The sequence below is a fragment of the Salvelinus namaycush genome, chromosome 40 (assembly GCF_016432855.1).
Source record: "Salvelinus namaycush isolate Seneca chromosome 40, SaNama_1.0, whole genome shotgun sequence".
In the NCBI taxonomy this organism is placed as follows: domain Eukaryota; kingdom Metazoa; phylum Chordata; class Actinopteri; order Salmoniformes; family Salmonidae; genus Salvelinus; species Salvelinus namaycush.
Window position 1 is genome coordinate 18,050,326 of NC_052346.1, and position 10,873 is coordinate 18,061,198.

The window sequence follows — 10,873 nt, forward strand, 5'->3', positions numbered from 1 at the left end:
AGACTGGAACATAGCATCAACAGAAACTGGCTTAGTTCCCTTTATCTGTTACCAACAGTATAGTTCAACTTACAGGCTTGTACAATTTACCTCTTAATGCTTGTAATGTGTCGACACTGATCCTTAATCTCAAGCTAAAGCAAAACATCAAGTGTTGTACTTTTGTAATTACAGGTGTTCCTAAGTAACAGTTCATGCATAGTATGTCTTTTCCACACCCAAGCATCTTCCTATAATGTACAGCTATTATAAAATTCCTTACAGTGACCTGTGCAGAATTCATCATGACTGGTGTGGCGAAGGCATGTCATCACTGTCTGTCTAAGATGGCCAGTAATGGTGAGTGAGTCACACACACAAACACACACAATGTATTCAAAAACATTCATTAACATGAAGGAACTGAATTGCACTGTGGGATATCATGGATAAAATGTGGATCCTCTGTAGCTGCACTCGCAACGCCATGATAGTGATTCCAGCGACCACCCATACGTAAAGAATGTATGCGCGCATGACTGTCAGTCGCTAAATGGCATATATTAATATTATATATTAAAGTTGGGGATCAATTTATTAGCACTTCAGATATGGGTACTTTCCCTCTAATCAATAGACTCTGTTAAGACCTGCTAAGTACCAGAGGCTAAATCTGTTAAGTCCTGCTAAGTACCAGAGGCTAAATCGGTTAAATCCTGCTAAGTACCAGAGGCTAAATCTGTTAAGAGCTGCTAAGTACCAGAGGCTGTCTCTCTAGGATGGACTAGAGGAGGGGCAAAGGGGGAGAGTGTTGTGTTCGAGATCACCTAAAGCCAGACCGAGTCAAGACCAAGACCGGAGCAAATCGAGACTGAGTCAAGACCGAGACTGGGACTGGGACGGGGGCGAGGGGACGAGTCCAAGTCAAGACCAAGACCAGAACAATGAGTGCAATTCAGTACCATGACTGCAATTTTGCAATCGTCATTATAATAAGAGCTCAAAATGTCCAGTATTTCTGTGTTATTATTTCATATGGATTCTTTAGCCATTCAGAATGGTAAAAAGAATGCATGCTTAGGACAAATAGAGAGCCACTCTACAAATAACCCAAACTAGTCTGTAAGTAATACATAAAAAGACCAAATACATTACGATTTCCCTCGGTCTCCTCTAAGCGTACAACATGACACTCAAACAATTTACCCTAGTCTCCCCTACTAGCTGAGAAAGACAATTCCAAGGAGCCCAACAAGGTTTGAGGATATGTTTCAACAAAGTAAAGGACAGTAGGCCAATACTACGGTTTATGTAGGAACCCAGGTTTTAATATGCTATAAAATATAAATGTGTCATGAAGGAGTGTGGATATCTGGCCCAGCGAAGTGGTTTTATGCGTTGACTGAAGGGGGGACAATAATTATGAGTTTTGATGTTTGTTTTTTACACCACTGGTTTCTGAATCCGAGTCAAGACCGAGTAAAAATGTATCCGAGACCGAGACAAGACCTCGGACACTCAATATGTGGTCTCGAGACCGGACTCATCTGGAGTAGGCCTACTACAACACTGAATAGTTCTAATGGTAGTTTAATAAGAGGTTAGATTCAGAGTTAGAAAATGTTCATGTCATCAAGAGGCGAGTCATTTTGCAGCAGTCAAAGTGCAGACAGAGGAGGTCACATATTAAAATGGAAAAACACAACAACAACAGAAAAAAAGCTCCGTACTTGTTTGAGTGGAGCTGGTTAATGCTTTGCATGTATTTTTCTGGACAGATTTATAACGGTTTCTTTTTCTCTAGCCTACTTTGTGGTGGGACTTCTGTTCTTTCTTGCCGTTCCTCTCACCATGGCGTTTGTAGGTAAGACCATGTAATTATAAATTACAATACTAGAATGGACAGGAACCTTGTTATGATTGATGGGATAAAGGTCAGCCATTTTGGTCAGGGAGTTGGTCAGCCATGGTGATAAGATAATGTGCTAAAAAAAATGGAAGAATTTATCTCCACTGTTTGTTAGCTAGATAGCCAGACAGTTTAAGAGGAATGATTCCATGAATGTTTCAAATTAAATGCCAATATGCCAACATTCCATTCAAACAATGCAGTCAATCCAGTTGATGATACTGTAGGACTTAGACAAGTGGTAAATGCAACAAGTTCTGATATTGTATCATATAATAACACTAACAGCTTTCTGAGAAAACCAAAAATGTTGACATTTATGGATTGTTTACATATAATTTAGAGGCTACTTATACAGAAAATTGGTATTAAACAAGTATAAATTGAAGTTATAATTACTAACAGCACCCGTCCTTATGGACTGTATATGATTTAAATTATTAATTTGATTTAATGCAATTCCCCCCTCCTACAAATCAAAAATGTGTTTATCTGTTTAGCATTTTGGTCTCTGGATATACCAATATTCTCAACTCCAGAGCATTTAAAAAACTCCCATAGGCCTATTTCCATGGGATCATGTCACTTGCTTTCTCTTTAAAATGTATTGTTGGCCTACCATGAACACACGTTATATATACAGTGCCTTCGTATTCAGACCCCTTGACTTTCCCCACATTTTGTTACGTTACAAGCCTTACTCTAAAAATGTTTAATAAAATAAAAAACTCAGCAATCTACACATGACAAAGCTAAAATAGGTTTTTAGACATTTTTGCAAATTTATTCAACATAAAAAACAAAAATACTTTATTTACATAAGTATTCAGACCCTTTGCTATGAGACTCGAAATTAAGCTCAGATGCATCCTGTTTCCATTGATCGTCCTTGAGATGTTTCTACAACTTGATTGGAGTCCACCTGTGGCAAATTCAATTGATTGGACATGATTTGGAAAAGGCACACACTTGTCTGTCTATATAAGGTCCCACAGTTGAAAATGCATGTCAAAGCATTCCACCAATCAGGCCTTTATGGTAGAGTGGACAGACGGAAGCCACTCCTCAATAAAATGCACATGACAGCCTACTTGGAGTTTGCCAAAAGGCACCTAAAGACTCTCAACATTTTGAAATGTTGAGTAGCCTAATTATAGATTGATTCTCTTTCTACCCTCTCCAGCTAGGCTACTCCGAACCCCCAGGGAGATACAGGGGAGGGCAAACACTGTCATCCAGGAATCAGGATGTAACTGTTCGACCAAATTATTGTTTTAGCTGCACCCAAAATAGAAAGTGTTTGTAGCTCTCACAGATGCAACCACATCCAAGCATGGAAGAAGTATGCCTATGTAACCGATGTGAAATGGCTAGCTAGTTAGCGGTGGTGCGCGGTAATAGCGTTTCAATTAGTGACATCACTCGCTCTGAGGCCTTGAAGTAGTTGTTCCCCTTGCGTTGCAAGGGCCGCGGCTTTTGTGGAGCGATGGGTAACGATGCTTTGAGGGTGGCTGTTGTCGATGTGTGCAGAGGGTCCCTGGTTCGAGCCCAGGAAGGGGCGAGGAGAGGGACGGAAGCTAAACTGTTACACCTACTTTCCTCCTCTCCACTTTATCTATCAGCTCACGTTTGTTTCCTATGTTTTAGGCCTAGTGCTTGGGCTATATGCTTTATTTGACAACATTATTTGAAAGGAGTTGAAGGTTATTAGTTTATGAGTTGGGTATAACGGGGCAGCGGGTGATAAGATAGTATGTTGAATATTTTACGCATGGGCCCGCCCTAGACTATAAACCAGCAGCGCAGTTAATACTTAGACTTATGTGGATTGCTGCATGTTGCAAAATGAATATGACTATTGTGATACATAATTGCCATGGTAATTTGAAATGTCCAGTCAATGAGCATTATGATGAAGGCCTACTAGTCATTCTACAGATCGACGCTTGATGTTGATGACTGCATCATCTCTCGTAGTAACGGTGCCATTTCAAAAACCGGGAAAATAATAAAATAATCATCTGCTAATTAAACAAGAAAGACGTTAAAGTTAGTTGGAAGCGCTCGTTTTATTTCGAAGACTTGCAGCCGAAAGGACATAACCCGTATGTGAGGAATCTAACGTCTCCCTCTTGCCAACTTTCTTAACGTCTCCCCTTGCCAACTTTCTTAACGTCTCTCCTTTGCCAACTCTCCTCTTGCGCATAACGGTTTAAGAATATTGGTATATCCAGAGACCAAAAAGCTGAACAGATAAACAAACACATTTTTTATTTGGGGGAAGGGGGAATTAATTGCACTGAATCAAGTTATGACTTTACCTTCCGTAAGGGATCCAATGTGTCAACGTTTTAAATAAATAGCCTACATTGAAAGGTCTACATTTAATTGTCAGGGACAGTTACAATGTCTCAATATTTTGTTATCCTAATCTACTTATTTAATTATATACTGACTAACACAAACTCTAAACCATCTAATAATAAAAAGACAAAGTCGTAACAGTTTTAGTTAAAAGCCCATCTTTTATTTAAGCAGACTTTTAACAACTCTGCACTACCAGGGGTCGAGTCTGGAGGGAGAACTGGGAGGGGGCGGTTAGTTCAGGTAGGTTACCCGGCCTGTCTAACGCCTCCTGCGGCCTCCTCTCCTGCGACGCCGGGACACCCTGGGGCGACGGCGCCTGCGGACACTGCGGCTGGCTCTGCGTCTTCTGGGCATAGTGATTGATAGATAAGACTATGAATGACTTTGAGATGTGCCGGGGGTCCCTTTTATAGGGCTGGAGGGGGCGGGAGTTACGTCATCATGGTATAAACGATGATGCAATAATTATTAATGACAATTAGAATTTTGAAAAGTCCTGTCTTAAGGGAGGTCATAGTAGCATTGTCAGGATGATGCAATAGTAACTGTGCCATTCCAAACACAAAAACCGGGAAAATACAAAACACAGTGGAATATAAATTGGATAAACAGATGTGGTAATATGACAAGCTTTGCCCAAAGTTGTAGGAGACCTTCCTGCAGCTTAGAATCCTTAGCACAGGCCTATTATAATATACATATGACAATATTTGAGGATGACAATAATTAATTATATTACACAATTTCTGATATATCAGATGTCTATTTCACTTTTATTCTCCTCCATCAGTAAAATCAGGATTATGTCTCTACTGCCATTCATTCCCATTAGACTGGGTTGGATTTCTCCCTGACCAATATGGCTGCCATTTTCACCCCATTATGGAACTTTGAGGGCTAGGAAAAACTGCCTAGAAAGGCTGGGAACCTAGGATGAAACCTAGAGAGGAACCAGGCTCTGAGGTGTGGCCAGTCCTCTTCTGGCTGTACTAGTTGGAGATTATAAGAGAACATGGCCATTAAGGCCAGATCGTTCTTCAAGATGTTCAAACGTTCATAGATGACCAGCCAGGTCAAATAATAACAGTGGTTATAGAGGGTGCAAAAAGTCAGCACCTCAGGAGTAAATGTAATTTGGCTTTTCATAGCCGAGCATTCAGAGGTAGAGAGGTAGAGAGGTAGAGAGGTAGAGAGAGGTAGAGAGAGGTAGAGAGAGGTAGAGAGAGAGAGAGAGAGAGAGAGAGAGAGAGAGAGAGAGAGAGAGAGAGAGAGAGAGAGAGAGAGAGAGAGAGAGAGAGAGAGAGAGAGAGAGAGAGAGAGAGAGAGAGAGAGAGAGAGAGAGAGAGAGGCTCAGCAGGAGGAGGAGGAGGTCCGGAACAAGCAGAAACTCAGTAGCATGACCAGGTGGACTGGGGCCTGACAGCCAGTAGTTGTCAGGCCAGGTATTTCTGAGGCATGGCCCTAGGGCTCAGAACCTCCAGGCGGGGAGAGAGCGATGGGAGAATTAGAGGGAGCACACCTAAGATGCACGTATTGGTTTTGGTACTGTTTTGGTTCTATTGAGTTTTGTTGGTAAACTAATGAACTATTGATGATGTTTAACCCCTGCAGGTGTGAAGTCTATAGACGACTGCCCTGTTCAGCCAATGATTCCTCTCTACCTGCTGGTGGGTGGAGTTATTGGCAGTGTAAAGGTAATAGAACCATTCCAGATCACAGGTTGTAATGTGGCAACAGGATAGTAGAACAGGTTCCAAACACTTCCAGGCTGTAAAAATTATAGACAGTGCAAAACAATATGTAAGGAAGGCAGGCACTGTCGCTCTAGTGTTCACCCCAATCTGACCCACGACCTCTGACCCTGAACCTTCCAGGTCACGCTGCTCCTGTACGACACCACCCGCATGAGGTCGCTCATCTCCAAGTCGGTCGTCATCGGCGACGACGATGCCGACGAGTATCCATGGAGACAGAACGCAAACAAGTACTACGTGCACATCATCCTCAGCCTGTTCCTGTTCGTCTGGTTCCTCCTGGGGAACTACTGGGTGTTCTCTGTGTTCCAGCCTAACTTCATCACACCCTTCCACCAGCCACAGGACTACTGCAGGAAGTCTCTGTACCTATTTGCTGTGTTTGTGTTGACGCTCAGCCACACCGTGCTGTTCCTGCTACTCTGCTGTGGGGTCTGTGTACACGTCTGCTCTCAGACCAGCACCAGGGACGACTATGGGGATAGTGATGAAGACTGAGTGACTGACTGGCTGGCTGGATGACTGACTCAGAGAAGCATACAGATGTAGGATTTTAATTTGATCATCCTGTTGTTGCAGGAAATACAAGCTTGTAGTGTATCTAAGGTTTAAAAAGGCTTCTGAAGTTTGTAATTTCCACTTTGAAATTTCAGACTTGATTTTCCCTTACAAAAATTGTACTGTATCAAACCCTACAAAAATGTCCATGAATTATAATCCACATAATAATTTACATTTCCTGTTGCTCTTATGATTATTTTCCTGCTGTAGCAAACTGTCTCAAATAAAGATCCTACATCTGTACAGAAAGATTGTAGAGCACTGGCGCATTGCAGTTAGATGGTTCTGTAGTTAGTAGAACAGTGGAGCATTGCAGTTAGATGGTTCTGTAGTTAGTAGAACAGTGGAGCATTGCAGTTAGATGGTTCTGTAGTTAGTAGAACAGTGGAGCATTGCAGTTTGATGGTTCTGTAGTTAGTAGAACAGTAGAGCATTGCAGTTAGATGGTTCTGTAGTTAGTAGAACAGTGGCGCATTGCAGTTAGATGGTTCTGTAGTTAGTAGAACAGTGGAGCATTGCAGTTTGATGGTTCTGTAGTTAGTAGAACAGTGGAGCATTGCAGTTTGATGGTTCTGTAGTTAGTAGAACAGTAGAGCATTGCAGTTTGATGGTTCTGTAGTTAGTAGAACAGTGGAGCATTGCAGTTAGATGGTTCTGTAGTTAGTAGAACAGTGGAGCATTGCAGTTTGATGGTTCTGTAGTTAGTAGAACAGTGGAGCATTGCAGTTTGATGGTTCTGTAGTTAGTAGAACAGTGGAGCATTGCAGTTTGATGGTTCTGTAGTTAGTAGAACAGTGGAGCATTGCAGTTTGATGGTTCTGTAGTTAGTAGAACAGTGGAGCATTGCAGTTTGATGGTTCTGTAGTTAGTAGAACAGTGGAGCATTGCAGTTTGATGGTTCTGTAGTTAGTAGAACAGTGGAGCATTGCAGTTTGATGGTTCTGTAGTTAGTAGAACAGTAGAGCATTGCAGTTTGATGGTTCTGTAGTTAGTAGAACAGTGGAGCATTGCAGTTTGATGGTTCTGTAGTTAGTAGAACAGTGGAGCATTGCAGTTTGATGGTTCTGTAGTTAGAAGAGCAGAGCGACAGGTGAGGTTGGGTGTGTAACGTTGGGGAGATATGAGCGCAGGGAAAGACTCACCTTAGCATAACTAACAGAAGTTCTAGGCCCCTATATGTGACCTAGACAGTTACACTAGGAAAGAAGAGTCATTCTGGTGGCAGCTCCAAAACAAATCTGTCAGATCTACATGTATCATATGTAACCACACAGGTGGGCCTAGGAGCCTGTTGTTAACTTGATTGCATCATGTGTGGGTGTTTTTGTGCAATGTAATTGTCTTTTTAGATATTAAGTTACACAAATGAAACATGTGCTACAATTCTACAACTGTTTCATGTACTTTGTAGGGTCTGAAATGAATTTACAAGGCATGTTTTATATACAGTTCCAGATCAACATTTGATCAACACAGATGTCAGCATGTACAGTATATTGTGTTTAACTCAATGTAGGATTTTAGCACTAATATTTATTAATTCATGTTGGCACTTTCTATAGTATTTTAAATCATTTTGTTTGTCAGGAGGCAATGTGCACTGTTTGAGTTTGAGTTTGAGTTTATTTTTACAGGGACAGTGCACATTAATCAACGTTTCAGTAAAAGTGCCGGTTTTAGCCAGCCGGCTAATTTTCAACCGCAGTCCCTGGGCAGGTTATTAAAAACAATTACAATATAGACAATAGCAACATAGAACAAGACATAGCATACAGACATAGCAACATAGGACAAGCAAGACGTAGCATACAGACAGAGCAACATAGAACAAAAAGCAGTAAGACAAAATTCATAAAAGCAACGAAGTGTTTCCACACCTCACAAGTTACAGACAACAGACATGGAAAGCGGCAACACACAGCTAGGGACCATGTTCACAAATCTGATTGACCTTTAGCCATGTCTTCAAGCATTTTGTGAAAGTGTGATATGTGGTGCAGTTATGTGTGTCTGATGGCAGTGTATTCCAGACATGGGAAGCTCTCACAGAGAAAGCGGATTTACTAAAGGTGCTTTTCCTTAGGGGAACTATACAGTCACCTCTCATGGCAGACCTTGTAGATCTGCTGCCATATGTTTGGGTTTTCTGTTTAACAAAAATACTGAGTGGAGGGGGAGCCAAGCCATTTAGGATCTTGAATACAAGACATGCGTCGGTGTATTGCACAAGATTTTCCCAACTCAGGAGCTCATGCTTTCTGAGGATGTGACAGTGATGATGGCTATTGGGCTTCCTATCAAGCACTTTGAGAGCCTGTTTGTAGACAGACTGAATAGGTCTTACTGTTGTACAGCAAGCTTGGGCCCAACTAGTCAAGCAGTATGTTAAGTGGGGGAGTATCATAGATTTGAAGTACAGTTTTGCTACCTCTGTAGTCAAACAATTTCGTATAAATCGGAAATTAGCTAGGTTGAATTTGGTTATTTGAATTACCTTTTTCACATGCTTTTTAAAAGAGAGGTTGGAATCAAGTATGATGCCAAGGTACTTAAAATCAGATACCACCTGGAGCTTCTCCCCTGACACATAGACATCTGGCTCAGTAGCATCTGTTGCCCTCTTTGTGAAGAACATGCAAACAGTTTTTTTCACATTGAGATGCAAACACGAGTCACTGAGCCACTTTGTAACCTGGACCATTACAGTAGTGAGTTCTTGTGCAGCTTGTTGTTTGCTCTTTGCATGCACATATATCACTGTATCATCTGCATACATTTGAACTTCAGACCCAGTACAGACAGAAGGCAGATCATTAATGTACAGGCTGAACAGGAGGGGCCCCAGTATTGACCCTTGGGGCACACCCACATCATAGCTAAGAGTGGGCGACAGCTCATTGCTCACTCTGACACACTGAGTTCTGCCTTCAAGGTATGATTTCATCCATCTCAAGGCATCGGGGGAAAAGTTAAACTTGGACAATTTTGTGATGAGAATCTCATGGTTAACAGTATCAAAAGCCTTCCTTAGGTCCAGAAACACAGCCCCAACAACGCCCCCTTTGTCCATCTTGGATTTCACATTTTCCAGAAGAAAGCAGTTGGCCGTTTCTGTGGAGTGTTTCGCTCTGAAGCCAAACTGCATGGAATGTAATGTGAAGGGGCTGTTGTTGAGGTGGGCAGTCAGTTGTTCTGCTACACACTTTTCAACAACCTTTGACACCACAGGTAGTATACTAATGGGCCTGTAGTTACTCACGTCAGCAGGGTCGCCTGATTTAAAGATGGCCGTTATTATGGCCGACTTCCATACCCTTGGAAACACCCCGAGACCAATAGATGTGTTGGTGACCTTAGTAATGGGGCCAATGAGTGACTCTTTGTAGTTTTTAAGAAAGGTAGAGTCCATCCCAAACACATCTTTGGCTTTAGAGTTCTTTAGTGAGCTAATCAACTTGTCCACCTTTGACTCAGAAACCTCCCTTATGATGAAGACAGGTTGAGCATCATTTACTAGCACTGAGCCCAAGAAACCAGTGGAGGGGTTCTGTGTCAGTACCCTGACAGAGTCAATAAAGTAGGAATTGAAGGCTATTGCTATTTCGACTGCATCCTGTGTTAGATTGTTATTCACCATGATTTCTAGTCTTTTTGCAGTGTTACTATGGTCTTTCCCTGTTAACTTTTTTAGATTCTCCCAGATCAGTTTAGAATTTCCCTTTGCTTCACCAATTATGTTAATAAAAAAGTTTGCCTTGGCCTGTCTGATTTCTTTCATCACCTTATTTCTCAACATGGTAAACCTACGTCTGTCATGCTCTAATTTGGATCTTAGGGCTATTTTTAGATAATAATCTCGTTCCTTCATCAATTTCCAGATTTCTCCATTTAGCCAAGGAAGAGTGCTCTTTTGGCCAGGTTTGGATTTGATTTTCTTTAGGAAACCATTTAATGTAGTCTGGATTGTGGATAGAAAAACTTGACTATCAGCTTCCACGTCTGCATAGGACAAGAGATCATTCCAGTTAATTCCCTTAATTGCGTTTTCAAAATAGCTTAATTCACTCTTAGGTATTCTTAGTTGATCAGGCTTTCTAACAGTAGAGAGGTTAAACCTGCTCTTAGACAGCTTTCTGGCTATAAGTGTCAGATTATGATCAGATAGCCCAGTAACCATATTGAATGATTTAGTCACTCTCTCTGGTTTATTACTGAACACCAAATCAATCTGTGTTGTTACATTAGGCTCTTGACTTGTGGAAGATCATTTTTGAACGCCGCCAATCTAACAGTACAGCAATAC

General features: G+C 41.5%; 1 protein-coding gene across 1 annotated transcript; it reads left to right on the top strand.

Moving 5' to 3' along the window:
• The first annotated feature begins 167 nt into the window (after window positions 1-167).
• Window positions 168-6,667, top strand: LOC120033121 (transmembrane protein 272-like). The gene is made up of 4 exons (XM_038979387.1): window positions 168-339; window positions 1,784-1,843; window positions 5,867-5,949; window positions 6,130-6,667. Exons 1-4 carry the CDS (start codon window positions 285-287, stop codon window positions 6,505-6,507), a joined length of 576 nt encoding a protein of 191 aa, XP_038835315.1. The 5' UTR covers window positions 168-284; the 3' UTR covers window positions 6,508-6,667.
• The last annotated feature ends 4,206 nt before the right edge of the window (window positions 6,668-10,873 follow it).